The sequence below is a fragment of the Amblyraja radiata genome, chromosome 34 (genome assembly GCF_010909765.2).
Source record: "Amblyraja radiata isolate CabotCenter1 chromosome 34, sAmbRad1.1.pri, whole genome shotgun sequence".
Lineage (NCBI taxonomy): Eukaryota > Metazoa > Chordata > Chondrichthyes > Rajiformes > Rajidae > Amblyraja > Amblyraja radiata.
The window spans coordinates 20,634,844-20,659,429 of NC_045989.1; the positions used below are offsets into that span (position 1 = coordinate 20,634,844).

The 24,586-nt window shown below is 45.9% G+C and overlaps 1 protein-coding gene across 2 annotated transcripts in view; it reads right to left on the minus strand.

Moving 5' to 3' along the window:
* Positions 1-24,586, minus strand: part of myo5c (myosin VC) — a 74,691-nt gene that overhangs the window by 38,271 nt on the left and 11,834 nt on the right. For both annotated transcript variants that reach the window (XM_033050061.1, XM_033050060.1), the window contains exons 2-11: positions 17,359-17,469; positions 11,058-11,229; positions 9,738-9,882; positions 8,564-8,720; positions 8,076-8,219; positions 7,069-7,150; positions 5,182-5,289; positions 4,592-4,698; positions 2,898-3,163; positions 1,366-1,447 (exon numbers count right to left, since the gene is read on the minus strand). In XM_033050061.1, the coding sequence (XP_032905952.1) occupies positions 1,366-1,447; positions 2,898-3,163; positions 4,592-4,698; positions 5,182-5,289; positions 7,069-7,150; positions 8,076-8,219; positions 8,564-8,720; positions 9,738-9,882; positions 11,058-11,229; positions 17,359-17,469 (1,374 nt within the window). The remainder of the gene's footprint in view (positions 1-1,365; positions 1,448-2,897; positions 3,164-4,591; positions 4,699-5,181; positions 5,290-7,068; positions 7,151-8,075; positions 8,220-8,563; positions 8,721-9,737; positions 9,883-11,057; positions 11,230-17,358; positions 17,470-24,586) is intronic.

The following is a 24,586-nucleotide window of genomic DNA, read 5'->3' on the forward strand; positions in this document are numbered from 1 at the left end:
AGAAAAGCAAAATTAAAAATGCATTATAAAAAGTGCAAAAGTTAAAAGTGCAATGTAGTTAAGATTTAGCTGAAAGCTAAAGTAAACATAAAAGTTTTCAGTCTTGTTTTAAAAGTGGTCAAAGTTGAGGCAAGTCTTAAATCTTCAGGAAGTTTATTCCAGCTATTTGTTGCATAGTAACTAAATCCTGCTTTCCCATGTTTTGTATTTACTCTGGGAATCACTAACAGATTGGTTTCAGAAGATCTTAGCGGTCTAGAAGACATACAGGGAGCCAATGTAAGGATTTAAGAATTGGTGTAATGTGTTCAAATTTTTTGGTCTTTGTTAGAACTCTAGCAACAGCGTTCTGAACAAGCTGTAGCTGCCTGACAGTTTTTTTCGGAAGACCTGCAAGGAAACCGTTACAATAATCTAGCCTACTAATAATAAAGGCATGTACAAGTTTTTCTAAGTCTTGAGCTGACATGAGGCCTCTTAATCTTGCTACGTTTTCAAGGTGATAGTAGGCCGATTTTGTTACTGATTTGATGTGACTGTCGAAATGTAAATCTGAATCCATAATAACCCCAAGATTTCTGGCTTTGTTTGAAGTTTTCACGGACAGAGAGGGAAGGTGTTGGGTTACTTTAAGCCTTTCTTTTTTAGCACCAAAAACAATTATCTCCGTTTTGTCCTTATTTAGTTGGAGGAAATTTTGGCACATCCAGTCTTTGACTTGCTCAATGCACTGGCACAGCAGATCTATGGGGCGATAGTCATAATCAAGAAACATCACAGCTTGGTTTGGAAACAGCACCATCCAAGGCCGCAGGATATTGCAGCGAATTGTGGATGCAGCCCAGACCATCACACCAACCAACCTCCCTTCCATTGATACCTCACGCTGCATCGTCAAGGGGCAGCAGCATAATCAATGACAAGTCGCCCCCTGGTCTCTCCCTCGTCTCCCCTCTCCAATCGGGAAAAAGTTTAGAAGTGTGAAAACGCACACCTTCCCAGCTTTTATCAGGCAACTGAATCATCCTACCACAACCAGAGAGCAGTCCTGAACTACTATCTACCTCATTGATGACCCTTGGACTATCCTTGATTGGCTTTACCTTGCACTAAACATTATTTCTTTATCGTGTATCTATACGCTGTAAATGTGACCATGTATTATCTTTCTGCTGACTGGTTAGCCCGCAACAAAATCTTTTCACTGTACCTCAGTACACGTGACAATAAACTAAACTGTAACGGCAACATTTAGTGCAAAGATATGGGTAGTTAAATACAGTCATTGTCACTGTTTATCAAGGATAAAATTATAATCAAATTGACAAACATAATATAAATGAAGCAGGCAGTCCAAATACTCACCAAATTAAATTGCTGTTGCAGTTTTTCATTGGCATAATTTATACAGAACTGTTCAAAACTATTCATGTCAAAGGTTTCAAACCTAAAGGGATACAAATAACAACCTTTACTTGTCTTTTGAACGAACATATTACAATAAAAACCCACGTCACACAGTCAGATTCACCAGCGCTTTCTGTCTTTTTGCGTAAACTAGCATCGCAGTTCCTTGTTGTCTACAGATTCACGTGCTTGCTGGTACAATGGCAACATTTAACCAAGGGTTAGAGGGTCCAATTTTGAGCATCTTGCAGTTTTGTCAACTAGAACATGGTGTGGCATGGTGGCACAGCAGTAGAGTTGCTGCCTCACAGCGCCAGAGACAAGGGTTCAATCATGACTACGGGTGCTGTCTGTACGGAGTTTGCACGTTCTCCCCGTGACCTGCGTGGGTTTTCTCTGAAATCTTCGGTTTACTCCCACACGCCAAAGGCGTACAGGTTTGTAGGTTAATTGGCTTGGTGTAAATGTAAAATTGTCTCTTGTGTGTGTAGGGTAGTGTTAGTGTGCGGGGGTCGCTGGTCAGTACGGACTCGAAGGGCCTGTTTCCATGCCGTATCTTTAAACCAAACTGAACTAAACACCGAGTGCTGTTCCACATTAGATACCATGGACTGAGGAAAACTCATGTTATTCATAAGGAGAGTTTAAATGGCTATCGACCAAATAATCTGCCGAATAATGAAATGTCTCGTTAGAGTGGATGTGGAGGATATCTCCATGTGTGGTAGAGTCCAGGACTAAAGGCCACTGCCTCAGAGGGAAAAGACGCACATTTAGAAAGATGAGGATTTCTTTAGCTAGAGGATGATGAACCTATTGAATTCATTCCCATAGACGGCTGTGGAGGCCAAGTCATCAGGTATTTTTAAAACGGAGGCTGATAGGTTCTTGATTGGTAAGGGCATCAAAGGTTTCAGAGGGAAGGCAGGAGATGGGGTTGTGAGGGAAAAATAGATCATCCATTATCAAATGACAGTACACATTTGATGGGCCAAATGGCCAACTTCTGCTTCTATATCTTGTGGTTTTATACAGGCAAACTGGATTAGCCTGGAATGTCAACATGGTCACCATGGACATGACGGGCTGAAGGGCCGGTTTCCATGCTGTACAGCTCTATGGCTTGAAGTATGGGTGGCATGGTAGCACAGCGATCGTGCTGCTGCCTTACGGCGCCAGAGACCCGGGTTCGATCCTGACTACGGGTGCTTGTCTCTACGGAGTTTGTACGTTCTCCCTGCGACCACGTGGGTTTTCTCCAGGTGCTCCAGTTTCCTCCCACACTTTAACTACGTACAGGTCTGTGGGTTAATCAGCTTGGTATGATTGTCAATTGTCCCTAGTGTGTGTAAGATAGCATTAGTGTGCGGGGATCCCTGGTCGGCGCGGATCGATGGGCCAAAGGGTCTGTTTCCGTGCTGTATCTCTAAACTAAAAACAACACTGATATCTCCCTGCAGAATGAACACATCATACACGGTTGCCATTACCCATAAATGTCCAATACACCAATGAAGGTGTGTTGCTTTCCGGAAAACTGCAGAGCCTTGTTGATGTGCTCCACGATGCAGCTGAAGAGCTTGGAGTAGATGTGCTTGGCCAATGCATCCCTGGCGTTGACTGCTTGAACTTTGGTCATGGGTTTGATCACAGTGTCCGAGCCGGTAGCAATCTTTCGGTGGCAGAGTCCGTAAGCCATCTCCTCCACCTTCAGCTCAAGAAGTTCACTAAACACTCGAAGATGATGATCGTCGCGCTGTTTATAAGCAAACAAAGTAGGTGGATGATCATTACAAGTTCATTCTTTAGGGCCCGTCCCACGTGGGTGTCATTTACGCGACATCATTTACACCTCACGACACACTGGTCGTGACGCGCACGTGATGAGCGCATGGTGCGCATTACACGCGCATGGTACGTGGTGACGTGCAGGGCGCCCCAGGATTTGGGGATATACAAAATCATCGCACGCCATCTGCCTGACGCGCAAACGACGCCCAAGTGGAACAGGCCCTTTAGACTTCAAAGCTCTGTAGCCGTCTCCGTATTAATTTAGCTCTTTATAGGGCTAAGGGAATCAAGGGATATGGGGAAAAAGCAGTAACGGGGTACTAATTTTGGATGATCAGCCATGATCATATTGAATGGCGGTGCTGGCTCGAAGGGCCTACTCCTGTATCTATGTTTCTATGATTAGGAAGGCAAATGTCATGTTCGGCTTTATTGCACAATGTTTTGAGTGGAGGATGGAGATATATTGTTCCAATTACACAAAGCCCTGTTGAGACTACATCGGGAGTATTGAGTACTGCTCTGATCTTCTTGGGTAAGGAAGCATGACCCTAATAGAGGGAGAGTAACAAAGATTTACCAGACAATTCCTGGAATGGAGGGATTAATCTGAGAGTGGCAGTGTTGATAAAGCTGCTGCCTCACAGCGCCAGAATCCACAGTTCAATCCTGACCTTGGGTGCTGTCCGTGTGGTGTTTGCACGTTCTCCCTGTGACTGTGTGGGTCTCCTACGGGTGTTCTGGATTCCCCCCGTAGCCCAAAGACCAGCAGGTTTGAGGGTTAATTGGCCTCCGTAAAATTGCCCCTAGTGCGTAGGGAGTGGATGCGAAAATGGGATAGCATAGAAAATAGTATGAGGGCGTGATCGATGGTCAGCTCGGTGGGCCGAAGGGCCTGTTTCATGCTGTTTCAATCAATCAATTACTCAATCAATCAATCAATCAATATCAGTGGAGCATCAATGTTAAACATACAGAGTAATATTGTATAGGTCCACCACCGATTTTTCAGCAACTGGTGATTCGGCACCTCCTTTAATCTGGATTAAGTTATGCCATCACACGAGAAATCCCCCGGGAATTCCCACCTGAAAATGTGGTGCCTTGGTCCGGGGACGTGGCGATCTTGACCTCATCAGGATTAGCGCGGCCGATCGGCGGGTTGAATTTGTCGCCTGTGACCGGGGCTCTGGAGCTCAGTCCCGGTCGGAGTTGGCAGAACCGGACCCATAGCCGACCTCTGAGGCCGACTCCGTATCTCTGCCCCCCCCCAAAGGCCGTGACCTCTGTCGGTCCGGCAAAACGGATAATACGGCAAGGCTCTGGAACGGGAGTTGCCGGAAAATCAGCGGTGGATCATAAATCACGATAGATTTAAATGCTGCAAACTTACTTTGACTTCAGATTTTTCTTCACTCAAAGATCTAATTTGTACATTTCCCAAGTGAAGAATTCCTGCCAATACTTTGAAGACATCCATTTGAAAGTCTTTGTTCAGACCTGAAATACAGATTTCCATTTCCATTGACTGTTTCATCTATTTTATCACAAGGAACCTCAGCCAGAGCCACCTCAATCAGATTTTAGATTTTTTTTTTTTTTTTTAAAAGAGATACGGCGCAGAAACAGACCCTCCGGGCCGACCAGCGATCCCCGCACATTAACACTGTCTTACGCAAACTAGGGACAATTTACATTTGCACCAAGCCAATTAACCTACAAACCTGTACGTCTTTGGAGTGTGGGAGGAAACAGAAGATCTCGGAGAAAACCCACGCAGGTCACGGGGAGAACGTACTGACAGCACCCGTAGTCGGGATCGAACCCGGGTCTTGCGAACGCTGTAAGGCTGCAACTCTACCGCTGCGCCACTGTGTTGCCCTGACAGAAAGGGATAAGGGAGCAACTTTGTTCCAAGGGCAGGGAACAATATTACAATAACACTGACCCACGTCAGAAGTTGTGCCAATCCCCCACACGTACCCAGCAGCGAAAAAGTTTTTTGAGTTTCAATGAAATCAGTCTGGTCGTTGACGCCGTCAATGACAGCGTTTCCACCCTTGCTCACGTAACTGAAGTTTTCTGCAACATCTGTGAATAATTTAAATTGATCTCATTAGAAAAGGTGTAAGACAACATAGGGAAACTTTAGTTCACAAATATCGTAACAGAGAACTGCGGATGCTGGTTTATACCAAAGAGAGACACACAAGGCTGGAGTAACTCAGCGGGTCAGGCAGCATCTCTGGAGAAACATAGAAACATAGAAATTAGGTGCAGGAGTAGGCCATTCGGCCCTTCGAGCCTGCACCGCCATTCAATATGATCATGGCTGATCATCCAACTCAGTATCCCGTACCTGCCTTCTCTCCATACCCTCTGATCCCCTTAGCCACAAGGGCCACATCTAACTCCCTCTTAAATATAGCCAATGAACTGGCCTCGACTACCCTCTGTGGCAGAGAGTTCCAGAGATTCACCACTCTCTGTGTGAAAAAAGTTCTTCTCATCTCGGTTTTAAAGGATTTCCCCCTTATCCTTAAGCTGTGACCCCTTGTCCTGGACTTCCCCAACATCGGGAGCAATCTTCCTGCATCTAGCCTGTCCAACCCCTTAAGAATTTTATAAGTTTCTATAAGATCCCCTCTCAATCTCCTAAATTCTAGAGAGTATAAACCAAGTCTATCCAGTCTTTCTTCATAAGACAGTCCTGACATCCCAGGAATCAGTCTGGTGAACCTTCTCTGCACTCCCTCTATGGCAATAATGTCTTTCCTCAGATTTGGAGACCAAAACTGTACGCAATACTCCAGGTGTGGTCTCACCAAGACCCTGTACAACTGCAGTAGAACCTCCCTGCTCCTATACTCAAATCCTTTTGCTATGAAAGCTAACATACCATTCGCTTTCTTCACTGCCTGCTGCACCTGCATGCCTACTTTCAATGACTGGTGTACCATGACACCCAGGTCTCGCTGCATCTCCCCTTTTCCTAGTCGGCCACCATTTAGATAATAGTCTGAATAGGAAAATGGATAGGTGATGTTTTGGGTCGGGACTTTTCCTCAGTCGAATTTCCTCACCTATCTATGTTAGATTAGTTTAGACATACAATGTGGAAACAGGCCCTTCAGCCCATTGAGTCTACGCTGACCAAGGATCACCCATATACTGGTTCTATGTTAACCCTATTTCACATCCTGCACAATTTACAGAAGGCAATTAACCTGCACGTCTTTGGAATGTGTGGAGGAAACTGGAGCACCTGGAGAAAACCCACATGGTCACAGGGAGATCGTACAAACTCTGTACAGACAGTACCCTTAGTCAGAATTGAACCAGGGTCCCTAGTGCTTCTTCTTCTGCGTATGGCGTGCACAGCCTAAAGTTGTAAGACAACTTGTTCTATTTGATGGTACACAAAAAGGCTGGAGAAACTCAGCGGGTGCAGCAGCATCTATGGAGCGAAGGAAAAAGGCAACGTTTCGGGCCGAAACCCTTCTTCAGACGGGTTGATCTATTGTTCTATTTGATCTTCTGTTTGTGCACGCCAGGTTGATTGCATTTGTTGAAACAGGGTGGACCACATGAAGGTCGCAATCTCCAACCCCATCCCTAGTGCTGCAAGGCAGCAACTCTCCTGCTGTGCCATTTGCCACCCTCTTCTCCAGAGATGCTGCCTGATCTGCAGAGTAACTTCAGCATTTTGTATCTATCTTTGGTATAAACCGGCATCTGCAGTTTCTTGTTATTACAGAGAAACTATATTTCACTAATGTCGCCCTGATTGTATCACAGATATTTTGTCAGCAGACTAAAACAACTTGCCATGAAATAGATTTCAAAGTAGGAAGTTGTCAAAACACCTACCTAATTTTAGATGCTCGAACTCCTTTCTGTCAGCAGATGCACAGAGTTGGTAGAATATATGATAATTCCTCTCATTTTCTGTCTAAATATTACAAATAGATATGGCAAAGTTATTGCAAAAGTGGGGGTATAATTGGAACATCGGGGTGCTTTATCATTTGATATCATGAGCCAACAATTCAGCATGAAATAGGAATGGTGCGTAAAACTACGAGTTGGTTAATATGTGATGGTGCACAACAGAACATAAAACAGTGCAGCTTTTTCACACAGAGGGTGTATGGAACAAGATGCCAGAGGAGGTAGTTGAGGCAGGGACTATCGCAACATTTAAGAAACAGTTTGACAGGTACATGGATAGGACAGGTTTGGAGGGATATGAACCAAGTGCAGGCAGGTGGGACTAGTGTAGCTGGGGTATGTTAACCAGTGTGGGCAAGTTGGGCAGAAGAGCCTGCTTCCACAATGCATCACCCTACGACTCTAAAACCATACATTGTGTGCAGGAAGGAACTGCAGATGCTGGTTTAAACCGAAGATAGACACAAAATGCTGGAGTAACTCAGCGGGACAGGAGGCATCTCTGTAGAGAAGGAAAGGGTGACATTTCGGGTCAAGACCTTTCTTCAGACAGATGTTAAGGGAGAGGGAGATACATAGATAAGGAAGTGTAAGGCGTGAATCCAGGGCAAAGGGAATGGAGATCAAGGAAAATGTAGAATAGATCATTGTTAGTTGGGAGAAGGTAACAACGAAGCAAACAGAGATAAAATGTAGCCGGAGATAACAAGACTGGTCGGAGAACTGGGAAGGGGGGAGGGATTGGGAGAGAGGGAAAGCAAGAGTTACTTGAAATTAGAGAAGTCAATGTTCATACCGCTGGGGTGTAAGCTGCCCGAGCGAAATATGAGGTGCTGTTCCTCCAATTTGCGCTGGGCCTCACTCTGACAATGGAGGAGGCCCAGGACAGAAAGGTCAGTATGGGAATACATCAGTGTGACCCTTACCTGAAAGACCACGCGGGACTTTTCCAGCAGGTACGTTCTCATGTTAGCGCCGATGATGCGATATCGGTTATCGAAGCTGATCTCGGTATATTTACCGAAGCGGCTGCTGTTGTCATTACGTGTTGTCTTTGCATTTCCAATGGCCTGGAAACAAGGAGATATTGCTGCAAGGGGCCTTTTTCCACACTGTATCACTCTATGACTCTAGAACTCTACCACTTTGCCACTGTGCCACCCTATTTAGTTATTTGTTTATTAAATTAAAAGTTGATTGGTCACAAAATTAAAAAAAAAGCACAGTATATTGATAGAAAAAATGGTGATAAACGCAGTTTAGCTTTGAATTGATATGCAAACCAGCACTAATAACAAATGATCAAAAATATAACTCATAATTTACACCAAACAATGGATTATCTAATTAGCTTTGTTAAGGATTTTAATCGTTTCAAGGTTATTGATTATTTAACTGCGGTACCACTTCCTACCTCCGTTATAGGATTGGACGCAAGGACTTTATCTTCGACACAATCCTTGCTGCTGGATTTGCTGACAGTGGCAAAATATCTCATGGCATATCGGGCAGATACAGTCTTGCCAGCACCGGACTCTCCGCTCACGATGATAGACTGGTTCCGATTCTTCCTAACATTAGGAGGCATAGCATTTAGTTCCCCTTCAAGGAATTTCATCTGCTTGAAACACAACTAAAATTAATAGTACATGACCTTGTGGGAAAACATTCATAAATTGAAGCCAGAGGAAGCTGTAGAAGTGGATGTAATTAAGACTTTTAAAATACATTTCTGATATAGGGACAGATATAGGGATAGGAAGGGTTTAGATGGCTATGGACCAAACAGGACTAGCTTATTTAGCAGAACCAAAATAGATTGGAGGGCCTGTTTCCATGCTGTCCAGCTTCACATTGAAGAGGCAAACACATACAACATATGGTGAATAGGATTGTTGGCATCCTAAATTAAGATTAGCACTTAATCATTGTATCCAAATCTCAAATTACTATCAGCATTTCTTGATTGAAAGATACAGCATGGAAAAAGGCCCTTCGGTCTACCAAGTCCATGCCGACCCATTCTAACTAGTTCTTCTATGTTGTCCCATTATCTCATCCACTTCCGACACGTTAGGGGCAAGTTTATAAGCTAACTAACCTAAAATCCAGCACGTATTTTGTGTTGTAACAACCACATATTGGGGATGTGGTAGGAAACCGGAGCACCCAGAGGAAGCCCACGTGGTCTCGGGGAGAACGTGCAAACTCCGCACAAACACCCAAGGTCAGGATCGAACCCGGGTCTCCAGCGCCGCGAGGCAGCAGCTCTACCGCTGCGCCACCGTGCCGCCCTAAGGCAGCATCTTCCATTGGATAAACATGCAAACATTGAAAACTATTTATAAATATTAATCACATACAAAACGGTGGGGATGGAAGGAGAAATGGTCAGGCCTTGGTAACATCCAAGAACCTGATGCACTTTTGAAACCAGGATTTTCATTGAATTGTATCGGATTTCTGTTTGAAAGTGGAATTGATTTTGATGGCGCATTTACAATCTCACAGAAACGTTACACGGGTCCCCATCATTCATGGACATGGATCTGACTTTCATTTTGAACCCATCGAATGGAAGGATTAACCTGGCCATTTGCTTGTACGCTTCCTCCGCCACGGCAAAGATATGAGGATCCATATCGCCCATGTTCTGCCCACAGTAGGCATGGATGATGACATCCCCATAGATGGGTAGCTGTTTGTATGGATTAATAGCCACAAGTATGATACCTAAAATAAACCAGAAACAACACTTACCATTATATACTAAAAGACATGGGGGTGGGAAGGGGGGGGGGGGGTTCACAGTGGCACAGCTGATAGAGCTGCTGCCTCACAGTGCCAGAGACCCAGGTTCGATCCTGATCTCAGGTGCTGTCTGTGAGGAGTTTGCACCTTCTCCCTGTGCCTACATGGGTTTCCTCTGGGTGCTCCATTTTCCTCCCACAGCCTAAAGATGTGCAGATTTGTAGGTTAATTGGCCTCTGCAAATTGCCCCTAGTGTGTAAGGAGTGGATGAGAAAGCGGGAGAACACAGAACTATTGCGAGTGTGTGATCGATGGTGAGCATGGAGCCTTTCCTGATTGAACGCTATATCGTTCATTCAATCACTAGCATTTGGACGGATATATGGACAGGAAGGATTTGGGGCCACATGCTAGTAAATGGGATTAGCCAGCTTGCTAACTTGGTCGGAATGGGCAAGGAGGGCTGAACGGCCTCTTACCATGCTAAACAGCTTTTAGTTTTAGATTTAGAGATACAGTGTGGAAACAGGCCCTTCGGCCCACCGAGTCCATGCTGACCAATGATCACCCGTACACTAGTTCTATTCTACACACTCGGGTAAATTTACAGAAGCCGACAAACCTGTACATCTTTGGAATGTGGGTGGAAACCTGAGCACCAGGAGAAACCCGTGGTTAACTGGTATGACTGAAACACAGGTTGTCTACTTTAGTAACAGGTGCCAACTCACCCAAGGCTGAGTACATCCGTAGTCCGGATCAAACCCAGGTCATTGGCGCTGTAAGGCAGCAACTTTCGCTGCGACACTGTGTTGCCCTCTATGACTCTATTTACCCTTTGCAGCTGCATTGGTTTAGTTTGGAGATACAGTGCGGGAACAGGCCCTTCGTCCCACCGAGTCCACGCCGACCAGCGATCCCCGCACACCAACGCTATCCAACACACACTCGGGACAATTTACAATTTAACCTCTACAAACCTGCACATCTTTGGAGTGTGGAAGGAAACTGGAGCACCTGGAGAAAACCCACGCTGGTCACGGGGAGAATGTACAAACTCCGTTCAGACAAGCACCCGTGGTCAGGATCGGACCCGGGTCCTCGGTGCTGCAAGGCAGCAGCTCTACCACTGCGCCGTCCCGCTGCCCATAACTTACCACAGTAAGTGTAGATGAGTTTGGAATCCACGAAGCGGACCTTGAGGTTGTGTAGAACTGCGGGCTCGTGGAGGTAACTGAGCGCCGTGAGGTCATTCTCACCCACCAGGATGTCCGGGTTCCGCAGAGGCGGCAACAGTGACTTCACCGGATCCACCGGATATTTCAGCTCCTATAATGCCCAAAACAAACAGTGAAAGAAAGAATGTTTCCTTTTCAAATGTACTTGTTGGAATTACGTACCGATCTAGATTCGCCGGGATTACAACGACAGCGGAAATTTAGTATCAAACCAATTCCTTGGCATGAATCAGAGATGCCATGTTTTTATAATTGCCTTGTTTTCCAAATTGACAAACCTTCAGACTTTATTTTAGAAACACAGCACAGAAACAGGCTCGTCGGCCTACCGAGTCCACGCTGACCAGTAATCACCCCGTACACTAGCACTATCCTCCACACACTGGAGACAATTTACAATTTTACCAAAGCCAATTGACCTTCCAACCTGTACGTCTTTGGAGTGTAGGGGGGGAAACCGGAGCACCTGGGGAAAACCCACACGTTCACCCGGGAGAATTTTTCAGGTCGGGGCCTTCTTCAGCCATGGGAGAACATAGGTTTGCAGTGAAAGTTTCTGCCTCATCCCAAGCCAAAATGGAAGTAGAAATATCCATAAATGGAAGGGATGAGCTGGGGGTGAAGAAGGGAGAGGATGAAGAGTTCGGCACGTCCCATACAACTCTCACCAACTTCTACAGATGCGCCGGAGAAAGCATTTTATCGGGATGCATCACCAGCATAGTTTGGGAACAGCTCCATCCAAGACTGCAGGAAATTGCAGCAAATTGTGGACGCAGCTCAGACCATCACACAAACCAACCTCCCTTCCATATTCTGTCTGGGGACCTTGCGTCCGGATGGCATTAACATTGAATTCTCCCAATTTTGCTAGCCCTTGCTGTCTCCTCCCCTTCCTTAACCCTCTAGCTGTCTCCTCCCACCCTCCCATTCGCCCGCCCTCGGGCTCCTCCTCCTCCTCCCCTTTTCCTTCCTTCTCCCCCCCCCCCCCACCCCCCATCAGTCTGAAGAAGGGTTTCGGCCCGAAACGTCGCCTATTTCCATCGCTCCATAGATGCTGCTGCACCCGCTGAGTTTCCCCAGCAATTTTGTGTACCTCCCTTCCATTGACTCCATTTATACCTCATGTTGCCTCGGCAAGGCCAGCAGCATAATCAAGGAATAGTCGCACCCTGGCCACTCCCTCTTCTGTCCTCTCCCATCAGGCAAAAGGTACAGAAGTGTGAAAATGCACACCTCCAGATTCAGGGACAGTTTCTTCCCAGCTGTTATCAGGCAACTGAATCATCCTACCACAACTAGAGAGCAGTGACCCTCGGACTATCATTGATCGGACTTTGCTGGCTTTCGTTTCACCAAAGGTTATTCCCTTATCATGTATCTATACACTGTAAATAGCTCGATTGTAATCATGCATTGTCTTTCCGCTGACCGGATAGCACGCAACAAAAGCTTTTCCCTGTACCTCGGCACACGTGACAATAAACTATACTGAGCTGAACTGATCTCTACACAATAGGGACAAGTTATGTGTAAGAAGGAACTGTAGATGCTGGTTTAAACCGAAGATAGACACAAAAAGTTGGAGTAACTCAGCGGACCAGGCAGCACCTCTGGAGAGAAGGAATGGGGGGGGGGCGTTCCGGGTCGAGACCCTTCTTCAGACCGTCTCGACATGGAACGTTCCCATTCCTTCCCTCCAGAGATGCTGCCTGACCCACCGAGTTACTCCAGAAATGGAAAGAATCTGTCCAAAGGTTGAGTTTAGCCACATTCATAAATTTCTAAAGCTGTAATGTTAGAAGTACAGACATGCTAATTAAATGCAGTCATATGTTAGCCTTTGTCACCACTGCGACAACTAAAGAATTTGAAGAATGCTCCCTCCTATATTCTCGATCCACATGAAAGGCTTTAGTCAAATGAAGAGCCGAGAGGGTGGGGAAACCTGTTTGACTGTCATCTCCATATTTAGTTTCAGGTACAATAGACATTCAAAACCATGCTTAAAAATTAATCAAATGAAATAATCAGGAAAATAGATGAAGCTCACAAAGAAATCAACAGAACCGAAATATATAAAGGAACTTGCATTCTTTCCCGTGAATGAAGGAACTGCAGATGCCAAAAATGTTCGCTGAAATGTTCTAACTCCAGAGCGGCAATGTTGGCGCAGTGGTAGAGTTGCTGCCTTGCAGCGCCAGAGACCCGGGTTTGATCCTGACTACGGAGCTGATAGTACGGAACTTGTATGTTCCCCCTTGTCACCACAGGTTTTCTCCGGGTGCTCAGGTTTCCTCCCACACCCCAAAGACGTGCAGGTTTGTAGGTTAATTGGCAACGTTAAAATTGTAAATTTTCCCTAGTGTGTGCAGGGTAGTGCTTGTGTACGTGGTGATCGTTGGCGGCAGGGACTCTGTGAGCCGATGGGCCTATTTCCCACGCTGTATTATCTCTAAAGTCTAAAGATTGCTCAGCTACTGATTATACACCAGGCAGGAACAATAACTTGGAGGACTGCAGAAACCATGGTCTGTGGGAAATTGGAGGGGAAAGTGTAGCAATGACCTCAATGTGGATGTGTTTAGATGTTGTTAGTTTAGTTTAGAGACACAGCATGGAAACAAGTGATCAGCACACTGAGTCCACACTGACCAACACTCACCCATACACCAGTCCCACCCTGCACCTTAGTGACAATTTACAGAGCCTATTAACCAACAAACCTGAAGGTACACAAAAATGCTGGAGAAACTCAGCGGGTGCAGCAGCATCTATGGAGCGAAGGAAATAGGTAACGTTTCGGGCCGAAACCCTTTTGGACAACCAACAAACCTGGACGCTTTGGAGAGTGGGAGGAAACCGGAGCATCCGGAAAAATCCCACGTGGCCACCGGGAGAACGTACAAACTCAATAGACAATAGGTGCAGGAGTAGGCCATTCGGCCCTTCGAGCCAGCACCGCCATTCACAGTGATCATGGCTGATCATCCACAATCAGTACCCCATTCCTGCCTTCTCCCCATATCCCCCGACTCTGCTATCTCTAAGAGCTCTACCTCACTCTCTCTTGAAAGAATCCAGAAAATTGGCCTCCACTGCCTTCTCAGGCAGAGAATTTCACAGACTCACAACCCTCCGTGTGAAAAAGTTTTTCCTCATCTCCATTCTAAATGGCTTACATAGAAACATAGAAAATAAGTGCAGGAGTAGGCCATTCGGCCCTTCGAGCCTGCACCGCCATTCGATATGATCATGGCTGATCATCCAACTCAGTATCCCATCCCTGCCTTCTCTCCATACCCCCTGATCCCTTTAGCCACAAGGGCCACATCTAACTCCCTCTTAAATATAGCCAATGAACTGGCCTCAACTACCTTCTGTGGCAGAGAATTACCCCTTATACAGACTCCATACAGACTGTACCCATAGTCAAGATCAAACCTGGTCTCTGGCGCTGTAAGGCATCAACTCTACCGCTGCGCCACAGTGTTGACTCACAGTGCATGGCTGGCTTAACATATACTTTTGGACTGTGAAACAATTTTTAACCCAGTATGTAAATCCACAGTTTATCTTGGTTAACTAGTCTGACTGAAACACAGGCTGTCCACTACATTAACCAGGTGCTGACTCAGCTATGACTGATTTCCAACATTAGCAAGTTTGTTCCTTAATGTCACACTGAATATAGAGAGTCATAGAGTGATACAGTGTGGAAACAGGCCCTTTGGCCCAACTTGCCCAACATGTCCCGGCTACACTAGTCCCACCTGCCTGTGCTTGGTCCATATCCCTCCAAACCTGTCCGATCCATGTACCTGTCTAACTGTTTCTTAAACATTGGGATAGTCCCAGCTTCAACTACCTCATCTGGCAGCTTGTTCCACACACCCACCACCCTTTGTGTGAAAAAAGTTACCCCTCAGATTCCTATTAAATCTTTTCTTCTTCAACTTGAACCAATGTCCTCTGGTCCTCGATTCCCCTACTCTGGACAAGAGACTCTGTACATTTCTATCCATCTACCTGATCTATTCCGCTCATGATGTTGTACACGTCTATACGATCACCCCTCTTCCTCCTATGCTCCAAGCGATAGAGACCCAGCCTATTCAACCTCTCCCTGTAGCTCACACCCTCTAGTCCCTGCAACATCCACATAAATATCTATCAAGCCTTATTGCAAAATCTCTAATGGCAACCTCTCAATTGGTTTGGAGACTTCAAACACATCTTCTGTGGTGGTGTTTGTCTGACTGCGTGTTATGAGAGCTCTTGGCAGCTCACGTCAAACACGCTAGTCACTGTTTGACAGAACAAAGGGAACAAATTGTACTGGAAACACTTTGAAAGAAATCGGTTGAGCATCTTGTATGTGCCAAGCGTAGGCAAGGAGATTTACTTCAATACCAAACCTACAGCCGTTATATTCTAGAGAGATTCAAGGCACTGCAGATGCTGCAATCTTGAGCAAAGCACAAAGTGCTGGAGGAACTCATCCGTTCAGGGAGCAACTGGAGGGCATGGTGGCGCAGCAGTAGAGTTGCTGCCTTGCAGCACCAGAGACCCGGGTTCAATCCTGACTACATGTGCTGTCTATGTGGAGTTTGTACGTTCTCCCCATGACCGTGTGGGTTTTCTCCGGATTTTCCTCCCACATTCCAAAGACGTACAGGTTTGTAAGTTAATTGGCTTCGGGAACAATTATAAATTGTCCCTAAGTGTGGAATGTGTGCTTGTATAATGGGGATCGCTGGTCTGCACGGACTCGGTGGGCCAAAGAACCAGATTCCATCTCTAAACTAAACTAATCTGTGGAGGGAATGGACAGGCGACATTTTGGACTGGGACCCTTCTTCAGACTGAGGAGGGAAGAAAGCTGGAGAAGGAAGAAGAGGGTGGGGCAAAGCCTGGTGAGCGATGGGTGGATACAGGTGAGGGGTGGGGGAGAGGGGTGATTAACGGATGGGTGGAGTAAGTGTGAAAGGCTGGAGGTGAAGAAGGGGTAAAAGGGGCTCGAATGACTAATGATAGGGTGTCAGAGAACAAAGGTGTGAACAAAGGAGTCGGAAGAAGCGTTTCGACCCAAAACATTCAGTCCAGCGATGCTGCCTGTTTCGCTGAGTTACTCCGGCATTTTGTGTCTATCTTCGATTTAAACCAGCATCTACAGTTCTTTCCTACACAAATGTGGAATATTCACTTTTACAAGGTGGGCCTTTGTAGCCCTGAACTCCATTGAAATTAAATGTTTAATTTAAAACCTCAGCCGGTACAGCAATGATGTCGAGAGTCAAGATTGTTTCATTGTCAGTGAGTTTGTATCAGCAAGATGACAATGCAATGCTGCAACATTACAGGCCCATTAATGCAATGACACACAGATAAATAATCAATAACCCAATAAATTAATCACAGTAATACTACGTAACATTAACAGGACACGGGATACCGAATCCAAGATGGTGCCCAAGCAAGGTAACTCTTTGTGTCATAGGAGTGGATCTGCAATCACACATAACAATCGCTCCACTCTTTTAAATCTCTCCTCTGGCAGCAGCATTTTTTTTACTTTAACTGTGCTCATGTTATTCCCCTTTATTGTGTATCTCTACACTGTGGACGGCTCGATTGTAATCATGTATAGTCTTTCCGCTGACTGGTTATCACGCGACAAGCGCTTTTCACTGTACCTCGCTAAGCTCTGCCTTACAGCGCCAGAGACCTGGGTTCGATCCCGACTACGGGTGTTGTCTGTACGAAATTTCTCCCCTGACCTGCGTGGGTTTTCTCCGGAAGCTCCAGTTTCCTCCTGCACTCCAAAGACGTGCAGGTTTGTCGGTTAATTGGCTTGGTAATAATTGTAAATTGTCCCTAGTGGGTGTAAGCTGGTGTTAGTGAACGGGGATCGCTGGTCAGCGTGGACTCTGTGGGCCAAAGGGCCCGTTTCCACGCTGTATCTCTAAACTGGGGTGGGAGATTGCAACCTTCACGTGGTCCGCCCTGTTTCAACGAATGCAATCAACCTGACATGCACAATCAAATAGAACAAGTTGAACAAGTTGTCCTCCAACTTTAGGCTGTGCACGCCATACGCAAGAAGTAGATCTTGAAACTAAACTAAACATGGATTTCTAATGAGTAAAAGCAATAGTTGATTGATTTGGCAAGCTTTTGAAACTGTGCATCAAATATATATAATTCACTGCCAACTTACTGTGCCATTTTCCAGCTGCAGGAGTAGTACATCAGATCCCCTCTGATAGTCCTTGACGATCTCTGCCGGGCACCAGACTTCATCAGGGTCAGGAATCCAAACACTATTGAACTGTGAAACAGAGCAAAGAAACCAGGCGTTACATTAATATGGGTTAACGTATGATTGAGGGAGTGCAGCATAGGTTCACCAGGTTAATTCCCAGGATGGTGGGACTGTCATATGTTGAACGAATGGAGCGACTGGGCTTGTATACACTAGAATTTAGAAGGATGAGAGAGGATCTTATTGAAACATACAAGATTATTCAGGGATTGGACACGCTAGAGGCAGCAAACATGTTCTCCATGTTGGGGGTGTGCAGAACCAGGGGGCCACAGTTTAAGAATAAGGGGTAGGCCAGTTAGAATGGAGATGAGGAAAATCTTTTTCACCCAGAGAGTTGTGAATCTGTGGAATTCTCTGCCTCGGAAGGCAGTGGAGGCCAATTCCCTGGATGCTTTCAAGAGAGAGTTAGAGTTAAAGATAGCGGAGTCATGGGATGTGGGGAGAAGGCAGGAACGGGGTACTGATTGTGGATGATCAGCCATAATCACAGTGAATGGCAGTGCTGGCTTGAAGGGCCGAATGGCCTATTCCTGCACATATTGTCTATTGAGTGTTTAACGGTGCTGGGCCTGTACTCTCTGGAGTTTAGAAGGATGAGGGGGAATCTCATTGAAACCGGATAATGAAAAGCCTGGATAGTGGATGTGGAGAGCATGTTTCCACTAGTGGGGGAGTCTAGAACCAGAGGTCATAGCCTCAGAATTAAAGAACATACTTTTAGGAAGGAGATGAGGAGACATTTATTTAGTCACTGGATGATGAATCTGTAGAATTGATTGCCACAGAAGGCTGTGGAGGCCAAGTCAATAGATATGTTTAAGATGGAGATTGATAGATTCTGGATTAGTACGGGTGTCAGGGGTTATGGGGAGAAGGCAGGAGAATGGGGTTAGGAGGGAGAGATAGATCAGCCATGATTGAATGGCGGCGTAGGCATGATGAGCTGAATGAATTTGACCTTTGGCTTTTTCTGCCTGTACAGTGCGTTTTGGTCAATTATGATGCTAAGGAGGCGATACAGGTGCAGCTTCACAGGTATATTAACAAAATACATAAATAATATAAGAAAAAATAACAATTAATTAATAATGATATGGTGATCACTGCAAGAGTAGAAATAGCACTTGCGATTATGTTCAGTGATCATTTTTTAGATAGAGTCATGCAGCCAAGAAACAGGCCCTTCGGCCCAACTTGCCCATTCCAATCAGCAGGTCCCATCTACACTTGTCCCATCTACCTGCATTTGGCCCATATATCCCTCTAAACCCGTCCTATCCATGTGCCTGTCTAACTGTTTCTTAAATGTTGGGATAGCCCCAGCCTCAACTACCTCCCCTGGCAGTTCGTTCCATACCCCCACCACCCTTTGTGTGAAAAAGTTACCCCTCAGATTCCTATTATTATGTAATTATGTGAGATTATTGACTAATGATGACAACATAGACTGAAGATGCTGGAATCTGGAGGAAAAAACCCAAACTACTGGTAGAACTCATTGGATCAAGCAGCATCTGTGGAGACACAGTGAGGATCTAATTTCGGATCAAGTCTCTGCATCAGTTCTACAGGTGGCATGGTGGCACAGCAGTAGAGCTACTGCCTTACAGCGCAGGTTCAATTCTGACTACGGGTGATTGTCTACACGGAGTTTGTACGTTCTCCCCGTGACCTGCGAGGTTTTTCTGTGATATCTCCAATTTCCTCCCACACTCCAAAGACGTACAAGTTTATAGGTTAATTGGCTCAGTATAAAATGTACATTTGTCCCTAGTGTAGGGTGGTGTCAACATGTGGGGATCGCTGGTCGGTGCGGACTCAGTGGGCCAACCGGCCTGTTTCCGCACTGCATCTCTGAACTAAACTAATCAGTTCTCTGCTTTAGTGCAGTTAGCTTCCTTGGCCCAAAGTAATTTTTTGCCTCGAACTAAACACAAGTTCACAAGATGTAGGAGTAGAATTAGGCCATTCAGCCCATCGAGTCTACTCCGCCATTCAATCATGGCTGATCTCTGCCTCCTAGTCCCATTTTCCTGCCTTCTCCCCATAACCCTCGACACCCTTGCTAATCAAGAAACACAAGCCCATGATATATTAGTACTGAGCAGTGGCGTGCAAAGAAATGCCCAAGAGGTTGAGAAGAAGCTTCTTTCCAGAGGCCATTAGGACTGTAAACTCCTATCTCACCAGGGACTAACCTTACTGTACTACTCAACTGCTTTTTTTTTTAAATTGCTGTTTGTTTCCCTTTTTCCTTCCGCCCACAATATTTAATATGAAAAAGAATATGTGGTTCTGTTACATTCTGTTTATAGTTTGTTTGGTTGTTTGTTTGTTTGTCTTTTTGCACAAAGTCCGCGAGCATTGCCACTTTTCATTTCACTGCACATCTCGTATGTGTATGTGACGAATAGACTTGACATGAGGCACGATGAACTGCAGGTGCGAGGTTAACATAAAATGACGCAAGGTGCTGGAGTAACTAAGGCTTCTGAAGAAGGGTTTCGGCCTATGTCCTTCGCTCCATAGATGCTGCTGCACCCGCTGAGTTTCTCCAGCATTTTTGCGTACCTATAATTAAGGACATTTCCTTAACAAATCCACAGCAGCTTAAAAGTCTGGATTATATGTGGCACCTGAAATGATGTAATGGTTTACATTGTGGGATGACCAGATATCTTCATGTTGTCAACATTCCAATAATCTTACTGCATACGCCTTATGTAAATATGCGTGTGGATCTGTTTTTCACTCTTACCCCAATTTGGTTAACTCCCTCCTTCAATACAAATCAATTCTGAGTCTATGAGTTTGCTTAAGATTTGCTACCATATTTTATGCAATCGCTTCCTCTCTGACTTCTGACAAAGATACATATTCTAGTTTGAGAAGAAGGACTAGATGCCTAAATATATACAGGAATTAATATTTAGAATCCGCGGACTCTTCATCTCTAATTTACCCGGCTACGTTTAAGCCCCTGTCCCACTTAGGAAACCTGAACGGAAACCTCTGGAGACTTTGCGCCCCACCCAAGGTTTCCGTGCGGTTCCCGGAGGTTCTTGTCAGTCTCCCTACCTGCTTCCACTACCTGCAACCTCCGGCAATCACCTGCAACCTCCGGGAACCGCACGGAAACCTTGGGTGGGGCGCAAAGTCTCCAGAGGTTTCTGTTCAGGTTTCCTAAGTGGGACAGGGGTAGTTAACTTTAAGGTTCCCTTGGGCAGCTCACAACCCAGTGGGGGGAAAGAACTGCAGATGCTGGTGGGGTGGGGCAGACCGAGGAGTGGCACAAATTGTTGGAGTAACCCGAAACGTCACCCAATCCTTCTCCAGAGATGCTGACAGGCAGCATCTCTGGAGAAGGATTGGGTGACGTTTCGGGTCGAGCCCCGTCTTCAGACCGATGTCAGGGGAGAGGGAGGTATAGAGATAAGGAAGTGTAAGGTGTGAAAGTGGGACAAAGGGAATGCAGATCAAGGAAAATGTCAAATAGATCATTGTTAGCTGGGAGAAGGGAACACCAAAGCAAACAGTGATAAAATGTAGTCGGAGACAGTTGGAAAACTGGGAAGGGGGAGTGATGGTGAGAGAGGGAAAGCAAGAGTTACTTGGTTAAAGAAGTCAATGTTCAGAAGCTGCCCAAGTGAAATATGAAGTGCTGTTCCTCAGCGGTGTGAATATTGACTTCTATAACTTCAAGAGGCATTCCCTCTCTCTCCACCCCTCCCCCACCCAAGTCGCACCAGCTTCTCGTTTTCACCCAAAAAAACAGTTAACAATGGTCTGTTTCCTATATCATCGTTATATTTTTTGCATATCTTTCATTCATTTGTTCTATATCTCTCTACATCATCGCTGAGTCACTCCAGCTTTTTGTGGCGAGCTTCAGTGTGTAAATTCAGCATCTGCAGTTCCTTCCTACACTTAAAGGTTCCCCAACTCCCTCGAGAGCCCAGCTCCCCCTTATTTCCACAAGCCCCGTCCCACCGGTACGAGTTCATTCCAAGAGCTCTCCTGAGTTAAAAAAAAAAATCAAACTCGTGGTAAGCACGTAGAATGATTGTAGCGGGTACGTCGGAGCTTGGGGACGTCTCCTAGCACTAACGGCAGGTACTCGGGAAGACTCGCTAACGGCAGGTAAGCACGGGAAGACTCGTGAAGATTTTTCAACACGATGAAAAATGTCCACGAGAGCCCTGAGTACCGACGAGCGGCCATTACCGTAAATCTCCGAGTTGGAATCAGGGCAAACTCGGGAGAACTCTTGGAATGAACTCGTACCGTGGGACAGGGGTTAAGGGTACAATTCTATACTCTTCCACACCAGAAATCCCTTCTTCTCCCTGCTCCCATCTAGCAGAAGATACAGGAGTTTGAAAGCACGCACAATCAGACTCAGGGGCAGTATCATTCCCTCTGTTTAGCACGGACCTTACCCAATCATCACTGCTTATTACAGCTGATAGATACTAAATATTTAAATAGTGCAGCACAGTGGTGCAGCGGTAGAGTTGCTGCCTCACAGCACCAGGGACCCGGGTTCGATCCTGACTACGGGTGCTGTCTGTACAGAATTCGTACTTTTTCCCCTGTAACCATGTGGGTTTTCTCCGGGTGCTCCGGCTTCCCCCCACACTCCAAAGACGTCCAGGTTTGTGGGCTAATTGGCTTCTGTAAATTGCCCCTAGTGTGTAGGGTAGACCTAGGGCATGGGTGATTATTGGTCATTGTGGAATAGTTGGGCCGAAGGGCAGGTTTCCACGCTGGAGCTCTGAAGTAAACAAAACAAAAAATAGTGACTGAGTGGGTCAGTCGGCATCTCTGGAGAAAAGGAATAGGCGGCGTTTCGGGTCGAGGAACTGAAGTCTGAAGAAGGGCCGCGACCCAAAATGTCATCTATTCCTTCTCTCCAGAGATGCTGCCTGCCCCGCTGAGTTACTCCAACTTTTTGCGTCTATCTTCGGTTTAAACCGGCATCTGCAGTTCCTTCCTTCCGAAGATTTACAAGGACAGCCTGGTGTAATTCTAGTGTTCGTTCATTACCATGGTTACTATCCAAATTTAAACGGAGGCCAAAGGAGAGGTAGTGAGAAGCAGCAGCTGGCAGCCCACTCGCCTATACACCCTTGTTCATTGGAACTCAATCAGGTGACATTATTTACACGTCGGACACAAGAAAGATGTATTCTCTTAACTCGTTATTTCAGGTTCACTGGAACTCAATAAAGTCAAGCTCGCATCAAATCATTCAAAATATCTTTCTTTTAAAGTTCAAGCTGCAATCTAGTGGACAGCGAGTCTCACCCTGGCCACTCACTCTTCCCCACCCGCACCCAGCAGGCAAAAGGGTATCGGAATGTGAAAACACACACCTCCAGATTCAGGGACTGTTCCTTGACTTCTCTAACTTCAAAAAACCCTTGTTTTTCCTCTCTCTCCATCCCTCCCCCATTCCCAGTTCTCCGACCAGTCTGACTGTCTCCATCTACATTTTATCTCTGTTTGCTTTGTTGTTACCTTCTCCCAGTTATCGATGATCTATTCTACATTTTGATCTCCATTCCCTTTGTCCTATTTCCACGCCTTACATTTCCTTATCTCCAGTAAGTATCTCCCCCTCCCCTGACATCAGTCTAAAGAAGGGTCTCGACCCGAAATGTCTGCCTGTCCCGCTGAGTTACTCCAGCATTTTGTGTCTACCTTCGGTTTAAACCAGCATCTGCAGTCCCTTCCTACACTGTTTCTTCCCAGCTGTTATCAGGCAACTGAATCATCCTACCACAACCAGAGAGCAGTGCTGAACTACCTCTTTGGTGACCCTCAGACTACCCTTGATCGAACTTTGCTAGCTTTACCTTGCACTAAACATATTACCTTATCATGAATCTACACACTGTACATAGTTTGATTATAATTGTGTATTGGTCTTCTGCTGTCTGGATAGCACGCAATAAAAGCTTTTCACTGTACCTTGGTACACGTGGCATTAATAATGATAATTATGAATAAGAATAAACTAAATATTAAAGCACCAGGTAGAATATTGAAGGAAGGAACTGCAGATGCTGGCTTAAACCGAAGTTGCTGGAGTAAAGCCCCTGTCCCACTTAGGAAACCTGAACGGAAACCTCTGGAGAATTTGTGCCCCACCCAAGGTTTCTGTGCGGTTCCCGGAGGTTCCCGGAGGTTTTCGTCAGTCTCCCTACCAGCTTACACTACCTGCAACCTCCGGAAACCACCTGCAACCTCCGGGAACCGCAGGGAAACCTTGGGTGGGGCGCAAAGTCTCCAGAGGTTTCCGTTCAGGTTTCCTAAGTGGGACAGGGGCATTACTGAGCGGGTCAGGCAGCATCTCTGGTTTGAAGGAATGGGTGATGTTTCGGGTCGAGACAAAAGGACTTTGAAATCTATTCAATATCTCATATTAAAGTGTCTCTGCTTGAATCTGCTGAATCTTAAGTACTTAAGCAAGTGTATTCCCAAGTGCAGTCTTCCAGTTGAGTTATGTGTTGGCCCAGAGAGACGAGACTGTGGCAGGGGACACCCTCCGGAGTTCAATGGGGCAGCAGACACCTGCATAGGTTGTTGGACCAGGCGCCAACACAGCAGGGACAATATACTCCTGGGCCAGTACACCTTTCTAATTACACACAGAAAAGGGTACAGTGAAGGCTAACGATGATGTTGCCACGACTCGAGTGCCTGGGCTATAGGGAGAGGTTGAGCAGGCTAGGACTCTAATCCTTGGAGCGCAGGAGGATGAGGGGTGATCTTATAGAGGTGTACAAAATCACAGGAGGAATAGATCGGGCAAATGCGTAAAGTCTTTTACCCAGAGTAGGGGAATCGAGGACCAGAGGACAGAGGTTCAAGGTGAGGGGGGAAAGATTTAATAGGAACCCGAGGGCTAACTTTTCTTTTATATAAAAGGTGGTGGGTGTATGAAATGAGTTGCCAGGGGAGGTATTTAAGAAGGAACTGCAGATGCTAGAAAATCGAAGGTAGACAAAAATGCTGGAGAAACTCAGCGGGTGCAACAGCATCTATGGAGCGAAGGAAATAGGCAACGTTTCGTGCCAAAACGTTGCCTATTTCCTTCGCTCCATAGATGCTGCTG